The following is a 27,622-nucleotide window of genomic DNA, read 5'->3' as shown; positions in this document are numbered from 1 at the left end:
ATAAAACTAGATAGGAATTGGTGAGTTTGAAAGCTGATAAATCCCGAGGACCTGAAGATCTAAATCCCAGAGTTTTGAAAGAGGTGGCTTCAGAGATGGTGGATGCTCTGCTAATCATCTTCAAAATCTATAGATCTTGGAATTGTTCCTGTGGATTGGAGGTTAGCAAATGTGACCCCACCATTTAAGAGAAAACAGGGAATTACTATTAGCCTAATATCAGTATGAGGGAGAATGCAAAAAGCTTTACTGAATCTTTAATAACAGATACCTCGAAAGGAATAATAGGAATGAGTAGAGGCAGTGTGGAATTAATAAAAGGAAAATCAACTTTGACTCATCAATTGGAGTTTATTTTTGAGGACGTAACAGGTAGAGTTGATTAGGTGGAACGTGGGTGTGATGGTTAAATTATCAGAAGATATTAAATTATCAGTGAGAGGCAACAACAACCTTGCACTCAGCGTCAGCAAGACCAAGGAACAGATTGTGGACTTCAGGAAGGGGAAGTTGCGAGAACACACACCAGTCCTCATTGAGGGGTCAGCGGTGGAAAGGGTGAGCAGCTTCAAGTTCCTGGGTGTCAACATCTCAGAGGATCTGGCCTGGGTCCAACACATTGATGCAATCACAAAGAAGGCACACCAATGGCTCTACTTCATTAGGAGTTTGAGGAGATTTGGTATATCACCAAAGCCTCTTGCGAATTTCTATAGATGTACGGTGGAGAACATTCTGACTGATTGCATCACCGTCTGGTATGGAGGCTCCAATGCACAGGATCACAAGAGGCTGCAGAGGGTTACAGACTCAGCCAGCTCCATCACGGGCACAACCCTCCCCACCACTGAGGACACCTTCAAGAGGTGGCGCCTCAAGAAAGTGGCATTCATCACGAAGGACCCTCACCATCCAGGTTATGCCCTCTTCTCATTACTACCATCAGGGAGGAGGTACAGTAGCCTGAAGACCCACACTCAGTGATTTAGGAACAGCTTCTTCCCCTCTGCCATCAGATTTCTGAACAGTCCATGAACACTACCTCATTATTCCTTTTTGCTCTATGTATTTATATTTTGTATTTTATAGTAATTTTATGTCTTTGCACTGTACTGCTGCTGCAAAACAACAAATTTTACAACATACAAGTCAGTGATAATAAACCTGATTCTGAGGCTTTCAGTAAGGTCCCCCACAGGAGGTTGGTCAACAAGGATAGAGCACATGGAATTGGGCATAATATACTGATATGGATTAAGTCTTGGTTGTCAGACAGAAAGCTAAGGGTGGGAATAAAGAGATCTTTCTCAGATTGGCAGGCTGTGACTACTGCAGGGATCAATGCTTGGACCACAGATATGCACAATCTGTGTTAATAAATGTATTTCCAAATTTGCTGATGACAGAAAGTAAGTGGGGTTGTGAATAGGGAGATATACATGCACTGGGTGAGAACACAGCAGATGGAATATAATGTGGAAAGCGTGAGGTCATGCACTTTGGTGCACAAAGCTAAAACCTGGAGTACTTTTTAAATAGTGAGAGATTGGGAAATGTTGATGTTCACAGGAACCTGGCGTCCTTATACACAAGTCACTGAGAGATGAGATGCAGCTGCAGCAGACCATTAAGAAGCCAAATGGTATATTGGCCTTTATTAGCAGATGGGTTTTCATGACAACCTGCACGGTCAAGGTTGGCGAAGGCAGCAGTGATGTATACTGTTTGTCTCTGCGGTTACCCAACTTAAAATCAGGTTCTAATCATGCCGGGGGGGGGGGGGGGGGGGGGGGGGGTGGTGTGGAGGGGAGACTTGCAACACAAAGCCAGGTGTTCTTTCTGCCTGTTTAGTAGAGCACATTAAAAATGCAGCATTCAGACATTGTGGGTAACTAACCCTGGTGACTTCACCCACCCTTGGGCAGGTAGAATTAAAGTCAGCCCTAGAAGTCAACACAGTGCAGATTATAAGAACAGAACACAGGATTCTGTGTTTGGCATTTAACATGGAGGAGAGGAAAAGTTCAGAATATTAGTCGCTATAACACAGCAGCAACGAGTTTCTGAAGCATCTATAATGTCGTGAGACATCCCAAGTCACTTCACAGATCTACTATCAAACAACATCCTACACTCGGCCACATGAGGAGACGTTAGAACAAATGTCCAAAAGCTTCTTCAAAGAGCTGGGTTTTAGGGAACTGCTCTTTGAATATTTAGCAAATTGAAAGCAATACATCTGAAGTTAGGAACCCACAGTTTAACTATTGCAACAAACTCTTACTAAACACTAAACTAATGCAAATTAAAATTGAGATATACAGTAAACAATTTTAAAAAATGTTTCATTAAAACATTGAATAGTTTCAAACATAGGAAGGCATTTAAGGAGGCAACAAACAATCTGCTGAAGGAACAGCAACATGCAGGGTTTCGACCTGAAACATCGACAGTTCCTTTCCCCCACAGATGCTGCTCAACCCACTGTTCCTCCTGCAGATTGTTTGTTGCTCCGGATTCCAGCATCTGCAGTCTCCTGCGTCTCCATTCAAGGAGGCAATTTCAGAGCATAGGCTCTTCATTACTGAAGGTGTGGTTACCAATGTAGCCATTACATTTGAGGATAAGCAAGAGACCAGAATTGTGGAATACAGACACTGCAATGAGTTATGGGGTTGAGGAGATTACAGAGCTTGAGATAGACAAAGCAGTGGAGGGATTTAAACACAGGAGATATAATTTTATTACCAAAATCTTGCTTGACTACAAGCCAAGAAAGCACAGAAGTAAAGATAGGCAGCAGAATGTTTGAGTAGGTTGCTTACGGATGGTTGAGTGAGGAGGAGCCACTGGATGGAACCCTTCTTTCTTAGCGCCTTTCTTGAGTGAATTTTGTTTCCATAAGGTGGCATTGACTATGACAGCATTTGGATTTGTTGAATGCAGAGGTCAGTAAATAGCAGGATTTCTTCATGATTCCTAGTGAATACAGTGCTCAAATTCTACTCCCTACTTTGACTGACGACAGAAGTATGATCGATGTCCATGGATGCACTTTTAAACAAGCATTAGTAAGGCAGCAGGCCATAAATCCAAAGTTATTGCTTGAAAAAAGCACATTCATTTCAAAATTGTTAGTTAAACTCCTGAAAGACAAAACCATATACTTTGTTCATTTACACTTGGGAACTGTGGCTGAGTTTGACATCTGCGGGAGACTGCACTAAGTCGTAAGGGCGTTGAGCAGCTGTGCAGATTGTTAAACCTTTAACCTGGTGACAAATGAGTCAGGTAGGAATGGAGCAGATGGCAAATGTCACAGAACCTGCAGCCATGCAACAAATGAATGTTGCATTTGATTAGCCCAGTTCCGAACAAACACCTTCTGAAGCAGGGCATCTTGATCCAGGCAGTTAACAGTTCACCAAAATGTTGAGAGTACATATTTTAAAAATATTTGTTAATGGGGAAGAGATAATATCCTTAGTGGACAAAAATAGTTTGAATGTAAAGCTGAATCTAAGATTATTTGACGTACCCTTAAACCTCAATTTTGTCTCTGCACGCACCAGAATTAAAGTGGGGGGATACTTCAGGAGTGAAAGGAGTGGTCCAACTGCATCACAGTGTAGTTATTATTTCAGTCTGTGGGAGGCCAGTGGCAATCCCACCTGTGAAACCTGGCATGTGGTAACAATGTGGCCAGAGGCAACCACTGAAATTCTTAATTTGAGGAGAATTACTAGAGGTCTGAGAGGTTTGTGGAGTGTTTCACCACTCGTTGCAAGGAAATGTAGGGCCCTTTCTTGCTAATCTTGCCTTTCACTCACCTGCATAATCAAAGACCCCATCCTCCTGGGTCATTCTCTCTTCTTCCCTCTTCTATCAGGTAGAAGATACAGGAGCCTGAGGGCCTGTACCACCAGGCTCAAGGACAGCTTCTACCCCACTGTGATAAGACTATTGAACGGTTCCGTTATACAATGAGATGGACTATGACCTCACGATCTACCTTGTTGTGACCTTGCACCTTATTGTCTACTTGCACTGCACTCTCTCTGTAGCTGTTACACTTTACTCTGTACTGTTATTGTTTTTACCTGTACTACCTCAATGCACTCTGTACTAACTCAATGTAACTGTACTGTGTAATGAATTGACCTGTACGATCGGAACGCAAGACAAGTTTTTCACTGTACCTCGGTACAAGTGACAATAATAAACCAATACCAATAAAAGCAATGAGCTTTGCAAAGCTCCCAGCACCCAATAATCAGTGCACACAGGAGTTCCCCAGCTCATGCCCTTGTTTCTGCTCTGGTTCCAGTTTTGTTCCAACCAGCTCCAAATATAATCTTGGAGTAGTCAACCAAAATGAGGGGCTTGGTACCACGTACCACAGTTTCTGATGGTTATTCCTAGCCAAGTGCTTAAGGTGTCATTAGCAATCTTGCTTAATATTGGTTGTGTCATGGTTAATATGAGTTCTTAGTGGTTTTTCTATAAGTTTTGAGGGCTTTCTTTGTGAAAGTTTCTTGTCAACTTAATGGGAATCTTGCATTCATTGTTGGCTTCCTTTTGGGTTAAGTTCTTTAATGAACTCTTGTATCATTCGGTGGGTGTTCACGTACAATGGGCTAATATAATAAAAATCGATTTCAATATCACAACTATTGACCGGTTTGAGTTGAAACACCCTAACTAGGAAGGTCCAGTGCTGGGTTCACAGTGGGTTAGCTGTGCTGGACCAGGAAACAACACTGAAAGGTACGAGGGTGGGGTAGAAGTATGGATCCAGCAGCATCACCTACTGATGTCCAGACAGGTTTCTACTCTTGACCTGTTCAAACTCAACAACGGATGCTGGGGAATTTAAATCCAGCTGATCGAGTAAATGAGGAAGCGAAGGAACTATGTGTACTGGTGACCATGAAACTATCAGACGGTCATAAAAACCCATGTTGGTCACTGACCTGCTGTAAGGTTTGGTCAGCCGATCACTGTCCCCTGCCCCACTGGAAACATGGGCTCATTTTAAGCACTTATTTCAGAGTTACAGCATACTGGTTGTATTTTGCTTCTGCCACCCATAGCCAGCTGTGGGGTGCACTACAGCATGATGTTGAGATAAGGTCATAGCAAAGAACAGCAGGGGAGTGAACTTGTACTATTATTGAGAATACTCTTTATAAATACCACAGCATTACCATATATAACCAGAATTGTTGTTTCTATTGTCCCCACAATTCAGCCCAGTATCTTGATGTTTAAAGAGAGCTGAGACTTACGCGGGCAAAAGTTAACACATTTATGAGCTAATTCTGTTGATGACATTATCTTAACTATTTATTCAGTGACGGTGTTAAATACAAAGTCGTGTACTCCTTCCATAAAACTCAGTGCAAGTGATAAAAATATTGATGTGTGGCTTGAGCATTCTCATTAGGTTATTGAGTCATTGGTGTTTGAAATATTTATTTGATATCAGCTCCTATTTAAATATCATTGCCAATTTCTAGATGGAATTTCTCTGGACAAGTCACAATTTCTAAAAAAAAAACACCTTTGTAATCATTGCCCAAACATTAAAAGGAATGCAAAGGGTTTATATGTTCTGTCACATGGTTTTATGTAAAACAAATTTATGATAAGATTTCTTGCAATCAGTCAAAATATATACAAAATATCAAGCAAATTTTCTTCCAGCTAATTAGATAGGATGTAGATGTACTTTCTGTTATTGATTAATACTAGTTAGTTAGCTTTCCCTCAGCCAGAAGCTCACAGTCAATGATTCATCTGCCAGTCCCACCATTACAGAAGCCAATCTTCACTCCTTGTGATATCAAGAAACAGCTGAGCACACTGGTTACGATAAATTCTAAAGGCCTTGGCAACACTCTAGTTCAAAACATGCTCTCCAAAAGCAGCAACACCTATTAGCCAAGGTACAGCATTGTCACCTACCCACAAGGTGGGAACTCGTTTAAATATATTCCTTTCACGAGACGTAGGGCAAATTTAACCTGGCTAATTAGTATCCCATTAATCTGTCTCAATCATCAACAAAATGGAATGCACCTCCTCGGCGGAGTTGGTCTACGGCACCCCCCGACGGTCCTGGGCGAGTTCGTGCCAGAGGCCCGAGGTCCATCAGGGACGCCGGCAGAGGTGCCGACGAGGCTGCGGGACAAGGTAGGGACCCTGGCACCAATGCCGACCTCCAGGCACGGCACTACACCATCCTTTATCCCTAAGGACCTCCGGGATTGCGAGTACATCTTCATTCGCAGGGGCATGCACAAGTCACCCCTACAGCGGCCGTACGAAGGCCCCTTCAAGGTGATCCAGCACAACGGGTCTACGTGTGTCGTGGAGGTGGGTGGCCGTGAGGAGACTTTTACAGTGGACCGCCTCAAACCGGCGCATTTGGACATCGAGCAACCAGTGAGGGTACCCACACCGCACCAGAGAGGCAGGCCACCCAAGTGGGACACACAGACTGGGAGCCCCACACCCCCGATGGACGTTTCGGGCTGGGGGGGGTGGGGGTGTGTAGCGGCCCGTACACACGGGACTTGAACCACCATCGGCGGAGCACGTCGTGAATGAACCACAGGGCGGGCCTTCCGGTGGGAACCTTATGTCACATCTGCCCCACCTGGGCCCGGAGAGGCTCTCGGGTACTTTGGCGTGCGCGTGTTTTTGTCCTGAAGAAGTAAAATGTGCTATGAATCCGACCTTCTCGTCTCCGAGTTTTTCTTCGGAAATACGCCGCGCCCGGCTACATATCAATATTTTAAGTAATAAATCTCAGCTTTCTTCAAAAGCCATGGTTCGATTTGTAACTAACAGATGATTAGCTCAAGGGAGTTTCCACAGAATGTGGAATGACGAGCACAATTTTCTATGACGCATCGGGATATTCGAATTACCTTTATCCTATGACAGGACTCTTGATTAGCTTCCTTGCAAATGATTCCAAAACACAATGCTGTATAATTATTTTCTATTTTAATTAATATCTATATTTTAATAATCAACTGCTTAAGTTTTACCTAAGAGAGAGAAACACTTCAAACAATTATTTACACTTCAAAGTGTGTGTGTCTCTCTCTCTCTCTCTATGTATATACACACACACACACACACGCGCACGCAGGGATCTTTGTTAATGACAACTTTTCTGCCAGAAAAAGCTCACCAGCTATCGTACAAGAGTGTAAAGTACCGACACTGGCATAATAAGAAAGTTAAAAACTATTTCATAATTAATATTATTAACATTACTTGGTGCACAGTACAAGAGGATTTTCTTTAAGGATTGATCTTAAAAGGTCTCACCTTCTTTGATAAGTCTTAATTTCTTCCCTTCAGATCCACATACCCCACCCTCCCACAGCAGTAAATGCTGTTAGCTCAAGAGAAATGCTATAATCCTTATGGGTGCAGTATACTTGGTTCCCCCAAACTAAGACTGCACACCTCGTTTTCATCAATTTCCACCCCAACTCATTGGAATACAACCTGCAGAATGATTTCTTCCAGGTGGTGGTTTCTTATATTTTAGCCCAGAAAAATGCATGCATAAAAGGTACAAAGAAAGACACCTTGTCACCATCTGTTGTTTGAATGCATTACTCTTCAATTGGTTCATCTGCTACCACTGAGGTAATTCCTTTGACAATAACATTAATTCACAACCCTGACCAAGATCATGTTATCAGTTGAGATTTTAACTAAATTTTACACATTGTTTACTTTGCATATCAACAATTCTATGATGCACAATCACTTCAGTGTAAAAGCCCAGAGCACTTCTAAGTAGTAATCCATTGAAAGAATTAATGACATAACCTAACATTTCCAGGATACAATTGCCACTGTTGGAGATAAGCTCAGTATAGAAACAGGAAGTTAAATACATATTGGAGATGCACAGCTGTGAAACAGCAGGTGCCTGTCTTATCTGGTTTACAAGGTCTGTAATGGTTGGCTAGAACCTGAAACTGCCAATCTAAGGACAAACAAAGAAGAAACCAGTACAGCAATATTTATATAATGTACAATTTCTGAGTTGAGTGCAAGTTAAAAGATGGCTAAAATGTAATTATCAACCTTTAGTTTTTATCATATTGGTTGACAAATTTTCTAATTCTACTCTGCTTACAGCTGCATCATAAAATGTTGCTGAAACAGATGGAAAGGACATGATTAAGCTAGAGAGGGTGCAGAAACGAATCACAAGGATGTTGCCTGGATTGAAGGGCTTGAATTATCAAGGTGGGAGATTAGGTTAGATAGGCTGCATCTGTTTTGCTTGGAGCAAAGGCGGTGACACGATAGAGTTCCGTGACCAGTGGTAGTCCGGAGGGATCGGTGCTGCATCCCCTGTTGTTTGTCATCCATATTAATGATTTGTATGAGAACGAGGGTGGCGCGATTATTACGTTTGCAGATGACACCAAAACTGGCGGTGTGGTGGACAGTGAAGAAGGTTGTCCAAGGTTACAACAGGATCTGCATCAACTGGGAAAGTGATTCATTTTGGAAGTTAAACTGGGGCTGGACATACACAGTGAATGACATGGCCCCGAGGAGTGTTGTAGAACAGACCCCTCAGGGCACAAGTACAAAGTCCTCTGAAAGTGGTGACACAGGTAGGCGAAGTGATGAAGAAGGCATACGGCACCTTGCCTTCATTGGACAGTGCATTGAGTACAAGAGTTCAGGGTGTCACATTACAGCTGTACAAGATGTTGGTGAGACTGCTCCTGGAGTATTGTATGCAGTTCTAGTCACCTAGGTACAGGAAGGATGTGATTAAGCTAAATAGGGTGCAGAAAAGATACACCAGGATGGTGCCAGGACTGGAGGGCTTGAGTTATAAGGAGAGACTGGATAAGCTGGGACTGTTTTCCCCTGGAGCACAGGAGGCTGAGGGATAACCTGATAGAGGTTTATAAAATCATGACGGGCAGAGGTAAGGTGGATGGTCACAGTCTTTTTCCCAAGGTAGGGGAGTCTAAAACTAGAGGGCGTAGGTTTAAGGTGAGAGGGGAAAGATTGAAAGGAGACCAGAGGGGCAAGTTTTTCACAGAGAGTGGAGGGTATATGGAATGTGCTGCCAAAAGTGTAGAGGCGGGTCCAATTACAACACTTAAAAGATATTTTGACAGGTACATGGGTAGGAAAGGTTTGGGGGGATATGGGCCAAATACAGACAAATGGGACTAGCTCAGGTAGGCACCTTGGTTGGCATGGACCAGTGGGCTCATTTCTGTGCTGTACAAGTCTCTGAGAGGCACAGATAGGGTAGATAGCCACTCTGTTCCCCATGGTAAGGGAGTCTAAAACCAGAGGGCACAGGCTTAAGGTGAGAGGGAGGAGTTTTAAAGGGGGATCTAATAGGCAAATTTTTCACACAAAGAGTAGTTGGTATCTGGAATGAACTGCCAGAGGAGGTGGTGGAGGAAGGAGCAGTAACAACACTTAAGAGGTATCTGAACTGATACTTGAATGAGCCGGGCGTAGAGGGATCCAGAATCAATGCAGACAAGTGGAATGAGTATAGATAGGCATGTTGGTTGGCATAGGAATGGTGGGCTGAAAGGCCTGTTTCTATGCTGTACTCTTATGACATTGAAGCTGGGTGGGAACTTAATGTAGGATACACAGATTCAAAGGTCTCCAGATGATTTTTTGCAGGTTGGCTGGTATCAACAATGCTATTACATTCAAATTAAAAAAAAGTAAAAGCTTGGCTCAAAATAGCCACAGATAAAGGCAATCACCACCTCAAGAGATTCTGTAGTTAACAAAGTTTTCATTCTGATGTTAGAAAAGAGGCAACCAATTTATGCACAGTAAGCTCCTACTTTTTAAAGAAATGCCAATGAAGGGTAATTGGTATACTATTGTCACTTGTACCGAGGTACAGTGAAAAGCTTGTCTTACAAACCAATCGTACAGGTCAATTCATTACACAGTGCAGTTACATTGAGTTAGTACAGAGTGCACTGATGTAATACAGGTAAAAACAGTAACAGTGCAGAGTAAAGTGTCGTAGCTACGGAGAAAGTGCAAGGTCACAACAAGGCAGATTGTCAGGTCATAGTCCATCTCATTGTATAAGGGAACCGTTCAATAGTCTTATCACAGTGGGGTAGAAGCTGTCCTTAAGTCTGGTGGTATGTGCTCTCAGGCTCCTGTATCTTCTACCCGATGGAAGAGGAGAGAAGAGAGAATGTCCCGGGGGGGTGGGGTCTTTGATTATGCTGGCTGCTTCACCAAGACAACGAGAGGCAAAGACTGTCCAAGGAGGGGCGGCTGGTGTCCGTGATGCGCTGGGCAGTGTCCACAACTCTCTGCAGCTTCTTGTGGTCCTGGGCAGAGCAGTTGCTGTACCAAGCCGTGATACAACCAGATAGGATGCTTTTTATGGTGCATCGGTAAAAGTTGGTGAGAGTCAAAGGGGACAAACCAAATTTCCTTAGCCTCCTGAGGAAGTAGAGGTGCTGGTGAGCTTTCTTGGCTGTGGCATCTATGTGATTTAACCAGGACAGGCTGTTGGTGATGTTCACACCCAGGAATACTGGTGATAAATTTGCTGCTCTTCATCAAAATACCATTCTAACAACAGGACCCAAAAGCAGACAGGAGCTTTGGGTTACATCTTACACCTACAACAGGGCAGCACTTTCTCTGTGACGATACCAAAGTAAGACAATGTAGCAATCCACCCAGTGGAATGGGTCGATGCCCTTTTAACTTTTGCTAAGAGGTTGTCTGTCCTCTGAAGGTATTGGATGACACTGACTGTGTGTATGTATTGGCTGGAAACACCACATGGAATCTCAAGTACATGCAATTATCTACATTCCTGCTGAGCAGAGCAATAAGTCAATAGTTCAGAAATTCTGTGAGCTGTGAAGAGAAGCGGACGATGCATTTTATTTGAAAACAGTAATTATCTTTGTTTCCAGATCCAGAATGCAGCATTGTGCTCCACAACTCCAGAAGCCATTGGTGACCTAATCTTGCCTGCCAGCCCTACAGCCATCATCAGGGTGTGTACCTGATCTAACCTCTAATAATACTGGACCAGAAAACTGTGCTGACTTTTCACACAACTTATTGTCAAGATCCTAAACTTTCCCACTGGAGCATTCCTCTTCAACCACCTCCACACCACACCTCACCCTGAACTAATAATCCATTGGTGGTCATTGTCTCCCAATGACCCAGATGTTGCTCAAGGGCAGACTGGCAATGTGCACTGCCTAGTGTGCCAATCTCACATTGCTAACTTGCTTCAAATGCTGCCAGTTTTCTATCCAGAGTATATTTCAGCAAACATAGCAGTAATTACATGAGCCTCAGGAGTGAAAGGCTTTTAGATAATGGCCTAGAATTTGCAGTTGTAACGAAAGCAGAACAGTTAGCACTTTACTACCAGAGTTGTGTAAAATAGACAGAAACACCTAACATCCATCCACATGTGCAACTAAATACTAAAATCCACAAGCTCTACAAGGTGCATTTTAGTAGATGCAATCAGTATCAGTCTTTTGATGCAAACTTCAACTTTTAGTGCATACGTAAAATCGTACAAAAATATTAAACCTTGTTTGATTCAGATTAAATGAGTTTTTAGATGTCACGGTGATAATTACCGGTGAACTGCCATTCTGGCACTGAAAGGCTAATTCTACTAATGTGAACTCTCAAAAAAGCATTTGAAGTTATTAAAAATATATCTTTAGAGTGCCCAGCTTCTCCTTTTATCCCTAATGCTTTTTTTCTTTTAATTTCGCTTTCCAGATAATCATTAAAATGTAAATCGTAATCTCTGCTGCGTAAGGGACTTCTTCAATCCAATCAAGAACTACATGACAAGGGTTTAATGTGAGAGGGAAGAGATTTAATAGGTACCTGAGGGGCAACATTTTCACCCAGAGAGTGGTCAGTAGATGCAATGAGCTGCCAGAGGAAGTGTTTGAGGCAGGTACAATAACAACATTTAATAGGTACTTGGACAGGTACGTGGATTGGAAAGGTTTACAGGGATAAGGGCCAAACATGGGTAAATGACACTAGCTTAAATGGGAATCTAGGTCAGCATGGACCAATTGGGCCAAAGGGCCTGTTGCTGTGTTGTATAGCTCTATGACTCTAATTCCTGATCATCCTGCCTGCAACCTGCAAACTACAAGTTCTTCCTTAGAGGGTGCTGAATCTTAAACCACACCAGAATAACAGAAATCCAGGCTCTGGGGCGGGTGAGATCTTTGTGGGCAACTTCTCCGCTAGCCAATATCCCAAGGCCACTGGAGAGCACAGTCTCTTTGCCTCAAGCAAAATCTGGACCACTGTGGACATAAAGGGATGCCAGAGGTGAGTCTGATCCTACCATAGTCTCAGTCAAGTTCAGAAGCTCTAGTAAAGAACAAAAACTCCAGTGGTGATTTTCTCTTCTCTAATCTTGCGGCTTCTCTGCCACTACCCCAGCTGAGATCAGCTAACTCAGCAAGGAAAGGTGATCAAACCTTAAGTCATCCTGGTTATTTTCTGACTGAAAAGCCACGTCTAGGCAAATTTATTCCATTAACAGCACCAGTTGCGATGATTGTGAGAAGAAAGAAAAGGCAAAACTCCCCTCAAACACAAGCTTTGGTCACAGCCCAAGTGCCAGGGCTGTCAAGTCAGAAACCTCCAGCATCAGCTCTACCAGAGTAGAATAGTGGGTGCCAGGAGCAGGTTCTATACTTTCACACGACTTAACCTGCAACTTCTTCATGGGCTTTCTGCCTACCAGCTGCCTATATCAACAGGATAGTGGCTTCCTGGCTGATCCCAGAATCCCAGGGGGAATTGCCCAAGAGCCTCCTAAGACTTGAGTGTCTTTATGGGACTCTATGCTTGGGACTGAAAGAAGGTGACTTACAGCTACTGCAAGGCCTAAGACTTCTATAGTCTCCGCTTTTGCTGGGTTATATGCACTGTGCAAAAAAATAACTTTAAAAAATCAGGAATGAAATTGTCATACGGTTGAAATACTTCCTTACTTCCTTACGACATACAAGGCCAATCAGCCCATCAAATTTATGGCAGTTTACAGAGCAATCCCATTCCCCCATTAAATGAGGGGCAGTACAGTAGTGTAGCAGTTAGCGTATCGCTATCACAGCACCAGCGACCCGGGTTCAATTCTGGTCACTGTCTGTAAGGAGTTTGTACGTTCTCCCCACATCTGCTGGGTTTCCTCTGGGTGCTCCGGTTTCCTCCCACATTCCAAAGACGTACGGGTTAGGAATTTGTGGGCATGCTATGTTGGCGCCGGAAGCGTGGCGACACTTGCGGGCTGCCCCCAGCACACTCTACGCAAAGGATGCATTTCACTGTGTGTTTTGATGTACATGTGACTAATAAAGATATCTTACCTTATCTTAATTTCCCCTGTGACCTATTCTCCCCAACACCCCCCAGATTCTACTACTCACCTACAATGGGGGCAATTTACAGTTGCCATTTAACCTACCAACCCGTATGTCCTTGGGATGTGGGAGGAAACAGGAGCACCCGGAGGAAACCCACTCAAACCAAGAGTTGAAAATTACACAAAGAAATATGACTGGCAAAGTAAACTGGGCTCATTTCTAGATACACCAATCTACACCAAGGTTAACACATTCGTTCCATATGTAGATGTATAAAAGGGTTGCTCAATTACCCTTTTATAGTGTTCTTTTTGTTCTTCAATCACAAGCAAGAAGACCACAACCTGATAAACTCATCAGCTCAATATATGGCTATCTGGGGTACATGTGACTTACCCGAGCAACAGCAGTGTTTTATCTGGGAAACTATAGTGAGCAAGATCTTGGCTGTTGGCCGTCTGTTCCACTCCAATGATCGTGTGCCCCTCAGTTTTCTTCTGCTGCAGGTAGTCAACCAGCTGATCAGGTCTCACCTGCAAAACGAAGAGATTGAAGATAAAGAACTATAGAGCCTATATTGGGGACATAATTTGCAGGTGACTTACCCATCCTGTTTCACTCTTTAGTGGCAGACTACACAAATGTTTCACCTTTCTTCAAATGTAGTCCCCATGTCCAAGGTAAATTACATCTATTGGTATTGGTATTGGTTTATTATTGTCACTTGTACGGAGGTACAGTGAAAAACTTGTCTTACAAACCAATCTTACAGGTCAATTCATTACACAGTGCAGTTACATTAAGTTAGTACAGAGTGCATTGATGTAGTACAGGTACAAAAAACAATAACAGTACAGAGTAAAGTGTCACAGCTACAGAGAAAGTGCAGTGCAATAAGGTGCAAGGTCACAACAAGGTAGATCGTGAGGTCATGAGGTCATAGTCCATCTCATTGTATAAGGGAACTGTTCAATAGTCTTATCACTGTGGGGTAGAAGCTGTCCTTAAGTCTGGTGGTACGTGCCCTCAGGCACCTGTATCTTCTACCCGATGGAAGAGGAGAGAAGAGAGAATGTCCCGGGTGGGTGGGGTCTTTGATTATGCTGGCTGCTACGCCAAGACAACGAGAGGTAAAGACAGAGCCCAAGGAGGGGAGAGTGGTGTCCATAATGCGCTGGGCTGTGTCCACAACTCTCTGCAGCTTCTTGCAGTCTTGGGCAGAGCAGTTGCCATACCAAGCCGTGATACATCCTGATAGGATGCTTTCTATGGTGCATCGGTAAAAGTTGGTGAGAGTCAAAGGGGACAAACCAAATTTCTTTAGCCTCCTGAGGAAGTAGAGACGCTGGTGAGCTTTCTTGGCCATGGCATCCACGTGGTTTGTCCAGGACAGGTTGTTGGTGATGTTCACTCCCAGGAACTTGAAGCTCTCAACCCTCTCGACCTCAGCACCATTGATGTAGACAGGTGTATGTACACCGCCCCCTTTCCTGAAGTCAATGATCAGCTCTTTTGTTTTGTTGACATTGAGGGAAAGCTTGTTGTCATGACACCATTCCACTAAGCTCTCTATCTCCCTCCTGTACTCCGACTCATCACTGTTTGAGATACGGCCTGCAAACTTGTAGATGGAGCTAGAGCAGAATCTGGCCACACAGTCATGAGTGTATAGGAAGTAGAGTAGAGGGCTCAGGGTGCACCAGTGTTGAGAATAATCGTGCCGGAGGAATTGCTGCCTATCCTCACTGATTGCAGTCTGTTTGTTAGAAAGTCAAGGATCCAGTTACAGGGGGAGATGTTGAGTCCTAGGTCTCGGAGTTTGGTGACAAGCTTGCTTGGTGTTATTGTATTGAAGGCAGAGCTGTAGTCAATAAACAACAGTCTAACATAAGTGTCTTTACTGTCAAGATGCTCCAGAGCTGAGTGAAGGGCCAGGGAGATGGCATCCGCTGTAGACCTGTTTCGGCGATAGGCAAATTGCAATGGGTCCAGGTTGTCTGGGAGGCTGGAGTTGATGCGTGCCATGACCAACCTCTCAAAGCACTTCATGATGGTGGATGTCAGAGCCACTGGTCAGTAGTCATTGAGGCATGTTACCTTGCTTTTCTTTGGTACCGGAATGATAGTGGTCTTCTTAAGACAGGAGGGAACCTGAGATTGAAGCAGGGAGAGGTTGAATATGTCCGCAAATACTTCTGCCAGCTGATCAGCACAAGATCTGAGCACGCGGCCCGGGACACCATCTGGGCCAGGTGCTTTCCTCGTGCTCACTCTCCAGAAGACTGATCTTACGTCCTCCACTGTGATCACAGGTTCAGCTGCGTTGGTGGCTGTCAGAGTGGATGGTGACAATCCACTTCCTTTTTGTTCAAAACGTGCATAGAATGCGTTAAGTTCATCAGGAAGGGATGCGAAGTTGTTAACTATGCAGCCTGACTTCGTCTTGTAGCCTGTTATGGCATGTAAGCCCTGCCATAACTGGCGGCTGGTCAGGGACTCTATTTTGAGTTGGTATTGCCTCTTCGCATCCCTTATAGCTTTCTGAAGGTCATACCTCGCTTTCTTGTACAGATCAGGAAATATCTCCCAGTATTTAGGTTGATGACTGGAAGAGCAAAGATAAGTGGCACTACTTGGCAGGTTTTTCCAATGGAATGCCTTGCCATCCAACATTAGTTATTTATTTCAGTGTGGTTATCACAATTCACCAACTCTGCATTGAAGAGTTGTAAGCAGCTGCAAGTCTGGCTCCTACTCAGTGCACTTTGAATGGGTATCAAAGGATTTAATTTTTTTGAAAATTGAAAAATTGATAATTGGTGATGCCACTAAGTCACTTCCATGATGATTCACAAATGCTTATTTTATCTATTGTTTACAAGCCAGGTGAGTGTCATTAAATAAGAATATAGATTTAACATTTTCATTGGTACTTCTCTTGCATTAGGACCTGGTCCAAATATTTCAGGATATGTGGTTACAAATATATTTTTACCTGGCAAGGTTACATCTCCTCTAGGAGATCTTTGCACACTTTCAATTCCGGATTTTTAAAATTCATTCACAGATGAAGGGACTTCATTGATGAAGGCAGCATTTATGGCCCATTCGTAGGTGCCTTTGAACTGAGCGCCTTGCTAGAGCAATTCAGGGGCCGGTTAGGAGAAAGCTTTATCCCACTGGAATCACTAACATGCCGGACTGAACAACAACAACAAATTTCCTTCCCAATCAGACTGAAATGAATCAGATGGATTTTTACAGCAATCTGTTAATTTCAAAGTCACCAATTGGATGACTAGCTCTTCTGAACTAACTGCCCGGTTATTTAATTAACTATTTAAATTCCCCAGCTGCCGTGGTGAGAATCCCTTGAACAATCCTGATTTTAGTCACTGCACCACTGGCATTCCATTGCCTTGGCCCCAAGTTCTGGAGTGCCCTCATAAACCCACTCCTTTAAGGTGCTCCTTAAAGACACCACTTTAACCAAGTGTTTGGTCTCCTATCCGAGCAACATATTGAGATTTCAATAAGTTAAAGGCTTTAAGTCCCAGTTGTTCCATAAGAACCTGACAAACAAGAGCAAGGGAAGGCTGTTCAGCCCTCAAATCTGACCCACCATTCAACAAGATCATGGATTTATCTTCTACCACAGACACTATTTGCCTGCCTTACCTCCATATCCCTTGATCCTTTAATTCCCAGAAACCTATCAATTTATGATCTGAGTTTTCACTGCATTTCAAGTGAGAGAATTCCAAATATTCACCACCTTCGAGTGAACAATTTTCCATTTCAGTTCCACATGGCCTACTCCTTATTTTGAGAGTCCTCGTTCTTGACTCCTCAATCAGGGGAAACATCCTCCCCAAATCCACCCAGTCAAGCCCTCTAAGTACTTTATAAACATTTTGATGAGGCCACCTCTAATTCTTCGAAATTCCAGAGAATAGAGGCCTAGCCTACTCAAGTGCCATCCTAGGAACTAGTATGGTTGACCTTTCCTGCAGCCGCAATATATAGCAAAGGTATCCTTCCCTGTGAGAGGAGACCAGAACAACACAATAATCAAGCAATGATCTCACCAATGCCCTATCCAATTGTAATATGGCATCTTTGATTAGTGTAGATGGGTAAAAAGGTCGGTATGGATGGTCGGTGGGCTAAAGGGCCCATTTCTGTGCTGTATGACTCAATGACTTGCTGATGTTAAGTGTAATACTTGATTATTATGACATATGATGTACAATAACATCATGGAAATTATTTAGATCAGATTAGATACAGAGGACATACAGCAGAGAAACATGTCACCCAATCAATCCATGCTGGTATCTGTACTCCACTCTAGGCTTCTTCTGCTTTTCTGTCATTTAAATTTATTTAAATCCTTCAATATTTGGGCTTACTTCTTTGTAATTTTTTGTTCATTCCACAGAAAACAAGCTAGTATGGATTTTCTCCTTCGTAAGTGGATACCTCAAGAACTAACGTACAAATAGCGAGAGCTCTCTTCAAAAGAATAACTATTCACCGATATCTAGAAATATATACAATACAGAACGATAACCATTGCTGCATGATCTATAAGAAAGTCCAAGGTTTTGCCTGCACACAATGTAGTGTGTACCATCTACAAAATAGTACGCACCCATCTAGGCTACTCCCACAGCACCTCTAAAACCCACAACCTCCACCACCAAGGTCGAGGCAGCAGGAGCATGGAAAATTCACCACCTATGGGTTTCCCACAAAGTTACACACCATCCTGATTTGCAAATATATCACTGATCTTTCATTATTGTTGGACCCATATCCTGGACAATCATCTCTACAGCTCAATGGGAGTACCTTCACCGGAAGGATGTCATTGGTTCAAGGCAGTGGCTCATCACCAACATCTCAAGGGCATCTAGGGATGGGCAATAATGCTGCCCCGGTACTAACAGAAAAGGAGAGGTTTTTTTCCAAACTGAAGATCTAAGTGCTCTAAACACAGCTCTCAAAGATAGATTACCCAGAGGAATCAGAGCACCAACATATGTATGAGTGTGCTGTCAGTCACTAACACACAAATGAAGCACTCACTCAAGTAGGAAACCTAACAGAGCCTCCAGAGGCTGAACACTGCAGAATCAACTAAATGCAAATTACCGAGCTAATAGGTGGAAAAGGAGAAAGCTACAAATACTGGCATTGTGCCTCTCAGAAATATAACAGCAAGTTACATGGGACATACAACGTAGATTATTTAGAAATGATTACAACACATGGATTACAAGTGTGGGCATTTATCTAATCTATTATTTAATAAGTTAATATTTGTCAAAAATAATTATAATGTAAAATTATTTGATATTTCAGTCCAATTTTTCTGTTGAATTATCACCTCTTGTATTGCATTTGCTCAACCTAAATCTCACTCAGATACTTGCCTGATACTGACAGACCGATAAAACCTAATAGTTAAGCTTCTTGTGAAATAGCTTCAGCACTTTCAAATATACACCTAAAAGCAGATGTATAATTTCCATGAACATATATAATAATAATCAAGTATTACACTTAACATCAGCAAGTCATTGAGTCACACAGCACAGAAATAGGCCCTTCAGCCCACCACATCCATACTGACCTTTTTACCCATTTACACTAATCAGCCCATTGTATTAAAGCCTTGGCATTTAAAGTCAACAGAGAGACAAGCCAAAACTAAGTCTTGACAAACCAGGTCTGAGCAGTTGGAGGTAAGAATCACAAATGCTGCAAAGCCCAAACAAAGACCCCACCCACCCGGGACATTCTCTCTTCTCTCCTCTTCCATCGGGTAGAAGATACAGGAGCCTTGGGCACGTACCACCAGACTTGACAGCTTCTACCCCACTGTGATAAGACTATTGAACGGTTCCCTTATACAATGAGATGGACTATGACCTCACGATCTACCTTGTTGTGACCTTGCACCTAATTGCACTGCACTTTCTCTGTAGCTGTGACACTTTACTCTGTACTGTTATTGTTTTTACCTGTACTACCTCAGTGCACTCCGTACTAACTCAATGCAACTGCACTGTGCAATGAATTGACCTGTACGATCGGTATGCAAGACAAGTTTTTCACTGTACCTCGGTACAAGTGACAATAATAAACCAATACCAATACAAAAAACAATGCTGGAAGTTCTCAGCAGGTCAAGCAGAATCTGTGGAGAGGCTGGCTCTGTCTCTTTCTCTCTCTCCACAGATGCTGCTTGATCTGATGAGAGCTTCCAACATTTTCTGTTTTTGTTTCAGTTCTGAGTGATGCTTCCTGAATGAGATGTTGCAGACGCCAAGTATGCCATAACAGCTACATCATTAACTATGCATTTTTATGGATACGAAAATAGAATGTGCAGTTTTGGCAGTTTTACTAATTCCCACCCCTATTCCACCAGAGGGTTTTACTAATCACTTTCAAAATATCATATCTGCAGCTGAGCTGTTCACTTTTGGAACTAAAATGCAACCCATTTCATATTTACATACTGCTCTTCTGAACAAATGGAAGATAAAATGCCAGTGATGTGAAGCAGTTTTGCCCATAGGTAATCATTTGAAATCTATAATGCATCAGTGAATAGACCTGAAATTTTACAACAGTATTCGTAAGCCAAAACCTCAAGGTGTTATCACTTATTGAAACAGGGCCATCATATAACTACAGCAAAGCATTAAGAAGGTTTATCAAAGGTTTAACACACACACAAACTACAAAATAAGAGTTTAAAAATATTTTTGTGTAACTTGACTCATTAAACATTAACACTGATGGGCCGGAGAACTGCAATTCTTTAATCGCCCGTAAGTAAACAACAGACTGAAATTTAAACATTAAGTTTATTCACATTAATTATACATCTAATATACTGTATCTTGTTGTTTGCTAGCCAATGCAGTCTGTTGCCATACTTTTCATTGCATCAAACTCCCTTTGACCTGCACAAGCCTCTGTAGCAGCATACAGCTGACAGAAATGTAACCAATTTCTTTATGACTCCACTTGATTGATCAGTCATTTCAGCCCCAGGCTTGATATTCTCTGAGCTTCTGTAACTTGTACAGCCTTCTTGGTTAACAATGAAAGGGCTTAATTGCATTTTCAAAATAATGAGTGAGGTGTTGAACAGATTTATAAACCCTACACATGTAAACACTCCTTGGAGACATGGTTCCACATCCATGTTTGGTGGACTAACCATGTACATGTGACTAATAAAGATATCTTATCTTATGAAACATTGACTCTGTTTCTCTCCACTGATACTGCCCCATCTGCAATGCACTTTCAGTATTCTTTGTTTGTTTCTCATTTCCAGCATCTGCAGTTTTTTTTGCTCCAAAGACTTGTATCTCAAATCCATTTCCTTGCCCAGAGTTCTGCCGTATGGAACCACTCTTTCACTTGTTTGTTGCTGATGTATGAAACCAAGGAAGATCAAATAGGGAGCCCTGTTACTCACCTCAATGACAGTTAGCCACTGTTCTGCAGAAACACTGAGGGCTTGAAATTGCTTGTCGTTCACACAATGTATGTTGCTCACAACCAGTGCAGAAGCCCCAAATATCTCACTTGTTCGACACAAACCTGGAAAGAGAATACATAAACTATAAAAGCTAGCAAGGATAATTCTGAATCAAAGTAATAGAATCTGAACACAAGATAAAAATGAGTTAACTCCTACCAGTCCATTTATTCAATATGTACTAAAAGTAAACTTGCATCTTTACTCAAGCCACTTTAAATCATTCATACAGCTGAGTAAAAGAATGAAGATCTCATGCTCACAGCAAAATAAAACAAATATATGATTGGGGGAATAAGAAAAAATAACTATTACTTAACTAAAGGAAACTTTTTTCTACACCCATACAGCATGAAGAAAACTAAATAGAGAAACGTATTGTTTGTGCCCCTTTAAGGAGTTCTTTTATTGCAACTGCAACAAAGATAAAATAATTTACAAGGGAGAATTATAGTAATGTTCAGCATCAAAAAGTGTATCCTAATTTAAAAAAAACATTTAAATCAACTCCAGTAAATGCAAATCGGAAAAGAAAACTGCAGATAACGGAAACCTGAAACAAAAACAGACAATGCGAGAAACACCCAGCAGGCTAGGCAGCATCTGTGGTAAGAGAAACAGAGTTAATTTTTCAAGTCAAAGATCCTTTGTAAATAAAATCCACATTTTATTACAGTGCAGAAGTAATACTGTGTTCTTAGAAAAGATTTCATATACATGACCAAGTTATCACCTCAAATACATCAACACTGCAAAGATAACACTTAAATTTTTAGAATGTCAAAATCAATTACAATTTAAATTCAATAGAGACTACGTAATATTAAATCTGATAAATTAAGCTAACTGAACTGTGGCAGAACATAATGAAGCATGGAAATTCAATTCAGAGGCCTTTACAAGTTTTCAATGAAGAATTGTCAGCTGCAGCTGGAATACATGTTTTCCACCAGAAAGGGCTAGCTACAATTTTTGTGTTGTACAATACAAAATAAGTCTTAGTCTAAAAATATAGAGATTTGATAATATAAAGCTAGGCTTTTGTTGCTTATTTCATAAATGGGAACAGGAACTTATGACCGTAACTTGGACACAAGGAATAAGGCTAATTAAAAGTGCAATATAATACACACACACATTTTAGTAACAGTTGAATGCTTTGATTGGATATGCTTATCAAAAATGAGATACCAGATAAAGTCATAGCTCTTTAAAAAATTGTTCTTTAAACTACAGAAAGAGTCGTTAGTCATTGGTCTTTGCCTTCTCTTTAGTTAGCATATCCCTTGAATTTCTAGGTTTGCAGTAATGGCACTTGGCAGCTTCTTATCCTTGGCAACAAAAACTAAATCCAGGTTTGAGGTGGCAAGAAACAGTTCTTTTTGCTTGCAGATGGATGTCATGCTTCACTTAGAAAGAAGGACAAAGGTGAGTTCCAAACTCAACAGAAATTAAATCCCAATGCCTTCCTGAGGGATTCTAAGATTTGTCTTGTATCAGACTCCTGCCACCATCCTCAAAAGTTACTTAAGAAAAAAATGTGGAAAGGAAAGCAAACAAAGACAGATACAGACCAATCCATTTTTTTTCTGAAGGGGAAACTTCAGGGGAGTTATCCTTATTCCCCAGAAAGTAAAGGCTACATATAAATCTATGGTTATCTTTAATTCTTTCCACTTCTATTTTTTCAAACTGAGTGCCAAACAGTGAGCTGAGAAGATTTTCAGAATATGGTATGTATTACCACACATTGCATGAGGGAACTAAGAACACGGAATATATGAAGTGAAATAGGAAATGAAGATTGGGAAAAATACTATATTAGAATGTACAGTTAGCAGAGGCACATGTCCAATGAGCTGAAATTTCTACAATAGCAGGGAACAAGGAACTAATTTGAGATCAGTTATCCTGCCTCTAAACACTTTGCTTTGCTTTAGAAACCGCAAAGCAAACTAAGCTTTATTTAACCACTGAAGATGGAGAGAAAACGTGCCTCAAGGGCTTGAATTTATTTTCCAACCAATAATAGTAAAAGATACCCACAAGTCCTAATTAAAAATTTTGGTCTTTTTCCATTAATAAAACTCTGTGTTGGCAATGTTGCAGATCAACCTTGTATCTTGCAGAGGAAGTCTGGATATTGTGCATAAAGTACTGACCACCAGATCTGTCTGTGGACACGTTATAAAAGATGTAAGTCCCTGATGAAACGGAGGGGCAGGAAGGGAATAACCCAATTAGTAAACACACGGTGTCAATGGATAACCTTGAGTGTGCAGGGATTATTTATTGTCATTACCAACTTAGTTGTGATCTATCATAGAAACCAAAAGTTGACGCCTTTGTCTTCAGCTTTTACTAACCAAAAATACCCAATTTTGCCAAACCAAGATAATATTTGAAAACTTACCCACAAACTGAACCAAAAATAAAAACTGTATAAATCCCACACATCATATCATAATTGGAAACTCAGAACCAGGTGTCTACTAACACGTAGAGCTCTATTGGTCAGGTTCCACGGTCAAATTAAACAATTCTTCTTACTACTAACAAAACACTTAATCAACTATGTAAAATTTCTTAGTCTTCAAAAAAAAGCTTTGATTTATTTCTCATTAACATTGTTTTAGTTACATTTGTAGTGTGTGCTTCATGGATAAAAATTATTCTTTAGCTAAGATCAAATGGGCTTGAAACTCAACAGAGAGCATGCAGACATTGATTGGAAGATGGAGAAGATCATGAAGCTGCCACACAGGACTGCATGCATGGCAAGCAGCAAAAACAACATGGGATAGGCACAGCTAAGTGATCTGACAATCAATGGATCACCTCCATACCCAGTAGTCCCATCATACCCAATAATGAGTGGTGGTAGATAATTAAGCAGTTAACAAACATGCCCATCCTGAACAATGGCAGAGGTCGCACCATATGAATGCTAAAGAAAGGCTGAAGCATTAGCAACCATGTTCACTACCATCACAGGTTATCAAGCAATGGTTGAGAAAACTGGATACAGCAAAGGGTGTGGTACAAGAAAAACGTTCTTGAAGTCCTGAGCTCCAGTGCTGGCTGTGCCTCCAATCAAGCCCCTTCCATGACAGTCACACGCTGGCATCTACTTTACAGCATTACCCAGGCACGTTCCATTCATAAAGAGCAGGACAAATCCAATCCAGACATCCCATTCATAAAGAGCAGGACAAATCCAATCCAGACATCCCATTCATAAAGAGCAGGACAAATCCAATCCAGACATCCCGTTCATAAAGAGCAGGACAAATCCAATCCAGACATTTACTCCCCAATCAGATTGCTTCTAACCATTAGCAATGTGAAGGAAGTGTCATTGACAGTGCTATCAAGCAGCATTTACTCATCAGTAAACTGCTCACCAGTGTACAGTTTGAGTTTCATCAGGACCACTCAATTAAGACCTCATTAATGCATTGGTCCAAAAATGGACCAAAGAGCTGAATTCCAGTGGTGAGGTGAGAATGACTGGCCTTGACATCAAGGTACATGTGGCATCAAATGGTCTGGGAACATTGGAGTCAATAAGCATTAAGGGAAAAACACTCCAAAATCTAGAGGCATACCACACACAAAGGGAGATGGCTGTGGCTGTCGGAGGTCGATATTCTAGTCCCAGGATATCACTGCAGGTTTTTCACAGAGCACTACCCTTGGTCCAATCAGCTGTTTCATCAATGACCTTCCTTCCATTGTAAGGACAGAAATGGTGCAGTTTGTTGATGGTTTCACAGGATTCATTTCCTTTCATAACTCCATGGCAAATAAAGCAGTCCATACCTGTATGCAGCAAGACCCAGGTAATATTTGAGCAGGCTGCTAAGTGACAAGTGACATTCATACCACAAACCAGCCAGGCAATAGTCACCTCCAATAAGAGTATCTAGTCATCTCCTCTTGATCACTGAGTCTGGCACCATAACAACAGACAGGCGTCACAATGGACCAGATGTTCAACCAGACCAGCCACATCAACATTTTGGCTGCAACAGCAGGTCAGAGGTTAATTATCCAGAAGTGAATGATGCCCTGAACACCCAAGAGCCTATCCAGCATCTACAAGGCAGATATCAGGGCACTCAAGTAGCTTGATATCATCCAGAATAAAGCGGACCACCTGACTGGAACCTGAACAACCATCTAAAACATTTACTCTCTCAACCACTAGTAGACACGGATGTGGTGAGACCATCTACAAAATCACTGCAGTTACTTGCCTCAGCTATTCTGAGAGCAGCACAAACCAAGCACTAACACCATGAAGGACAAGGGCAGCAGGGAAACACCACCACCTGAAGGTTCTCCTCCATAACATCGTAACTTGGAAATTTATCGCCAGTCCCTTATCATCACTGTGTCTAAATCCTGGAACACCCAAGAACATCTTCACCAGAGGGAAAGTGGCAATTCAAAGGGGTGGCTCACCAACATCTCCTCAAGGGCAATAGCTACTGGCCTGCCAGTGACACCCAGATCCTGAAATATGAAAAAATTCGTCCTGCAATGATATCATCAACCACAAAACAGAAGCACTTTGTTTGACGTATTTGAATCTCAAGATTTGAACCTCAAGGTGGCTAACATATATGTTTGTTCTTTAAGGGTACTTTTAATCCTTACTACAAAAGATTGTAGGGGCAAACAACATCTCCTTGAGATGTAATTTTTCTTTCTATGTTCTGAAATTATTAGAGAGGTCTTATGGAGCAATAAGTGCCAAAGAGCACAGAATACAAAGGATGAAGCAAAAGCTGTCGAAACAGAAGATCAAAAAAATCCAACCAATGGGCAAAATTGTAGAATCATCCTTTTATAGGTTATTTAATGCCTCTCTCATTTATTCACATTTCATGCACGTCCCATGGAATACGCTGAGGGTGCCAGTGAAACCCAAAGTTACAGGAGAATGGCTGAAAAAGAACACATAAAAATATATTAAAAACTTGAAACATTACCTCCCAGGTTAGTTGACTTATCAATAAGTGATGCCACTACAATCAGGCTACTGCTGGATGACCTTCCAAACATGGTGGCTCTTTCCTGACGGAGCAACTCCAGATCTTGGTCTGGGATGTTATTTTTCCAAGGCATTATCTTCTTTTGTACATCTGTCCACTCAGCATCTTGATCCAAGTCAGACAGGCAATAACCTGTAAAGCATTTCCAACCAACAATTAATTAATTTTTTGGATTTGTATATAGGCCAGAGATTAACAATGTCCATAGGTTGTTTCCATTTACTGAAGGTTTAGAATGAAAGACTTCTCAGATTAAATGCAGGTGATTTAGTACCAAGAGCAGAGAAACATTTTTATTAAATGGACACACTGAAAAAGATGAGTTTAGTAACAACTAACAATATTTCTGAACCAAAATGAAGGTGGGATTAATTGCACATTTGTTCAAAGTCCTAGAGTATCGAACTGAAGAATAACACATAAGTGCACCAGAAATTATTTCTAACCATTATAGATATGCTACACTTGCATTCACTGCTGCAGATATTAATGCTGAATAGTTAGATTATATTTTAAAATCACATTTCCTCGATTCTGACACTTCAAGGTCATGAGACTTCATGGGTGCTTGATTAAGCAGTGTGCATACAAAATTAACTACCTTAACTTTGCTGTTGTGTTCCAGTGACTTGTAATATTCCCCTAGGCTAAAATCAGCTGGGTTACATGTTCCAATTATCCACACAGGATATGTGGTATTACTTTTGAGAATTCAGTTTTTAAAATTGCATGGCAAAATTCTCCTTCCATTGCTTAAAAACAATAAAATAGTTGATGGGAACAAATATGAGAAAATAACTAAAATAAAACTGGAATTCTTTTATTAGAAAAGGGGAGGTTATGAGGTGATTTGATATGAAGTGATTGGAGACAGATGGAAATAGGTTGCTTCCATTTACTGAAGGCTTAGAATGAAAGACACAATTTTCAGATTGAATGTAGGTGATTTAGTACCAAGAGCAGAGAAACATTTTTATTAAATTGAAACTCAGAGGTACATTGTAGTCAGTTATTGACATGGAGGTCTTTCCGATGTTTAAGTTAGGTTGGGGATCAATGAAAAGAGGGACATGGAAATAAACTGAACATGCAAAACTACGGCTGCTGCTTGTGCATGGTAAGGATCAGCTGGATCAGGCTGGTCAAATGCTTCATTTGTGTGACTTAATTTAATGTCAATCATTAAATTTTGCACCCTAGTATGAAGTAAATGACATTGGTGCTAAGCAAAACTCTTGGTAATTGGTAAATTGGTTTATTATTGTCACATGTACCAAGGTACAGTGAAAAACTTTGTTTTGCAATGGCATACATACAGATCATTTCACAACATCAGTACATCAAGGTAGTACAAGGGAAAAGCAATAACAGAATGCAGAATATAGTGTTACAGTCGCAGAGAAAGTGCAGTGCAGGCAGACAATGGGATGCAAGGCCACGACGAGGTAGATTGTGAGGTCAAGAGTTCATTTTATCGTACAAGAGGTCTGTTCAATAGTCTTAGGACAGAGGGTAAGAAGCTGTCCTTGAGCCTGGTGGTACATAGAACATAAAAC

The 27,622-nt window shown here is 41.6% G+C and overlaps 1 protein-coding gene across 4 annotated transcripts in view; it reads right to left on the bottom strand.

Annotated features, from left to right (window-relative positions):
• Positions 1-27,622, bottom strand: part of tarbp1 (TAR (HIV-1) RNA binding protein 1) — a 161,228-nt gene that overhangs the window by 12,755 nt on the left and 120,851 nt on the right. For 3 of the 4 annotated variants that reach the window (XM_052013185.1, XM_052013187.1, XM_052013189.1), the window contains 3 exons: positions 26,004-26,198; positions 20,944-21,068; positions 13,836-13,972 (listed from right to left, as the gene is read on the bottom strand). In XM_052013185.1, coding sequence (XP_051869145.1) covers positions 13,836-13,972; positions 20,944-21,068; positions 26,004-26,198 — 457 coding nt within the window. Of the gene's footprint in view, positions 1-2,976; positions 3,105-13,835; positions 13,973-20,943; positions 21,069-26,003; positions 26,199-27,622 lie in introns of those variants that run through there. The other variant, XM_052013186.1, reaches the window with a different exon arrangement.

The sequence above is a fragment of the Pristis pectinata genome, chromosome 3, assembly GCF_009764475.1.
Source record: "Pristis pectinata isolate sPriPec2 chromosome 3, sPriPec2.1.pri, whole genome shotgun sequence".
Classification (NCBI taxonomy): Eukaryota; Metazoa; Chordata; class Chondrichthyes; order Rhinopristiformes; family Pristidae; genus Pristis; species Pristis pectinata.
Note: the sequence above shows the minus strand (reverse complement) of the source record. Positions and strands in the feature narration are given on the sequence as shown.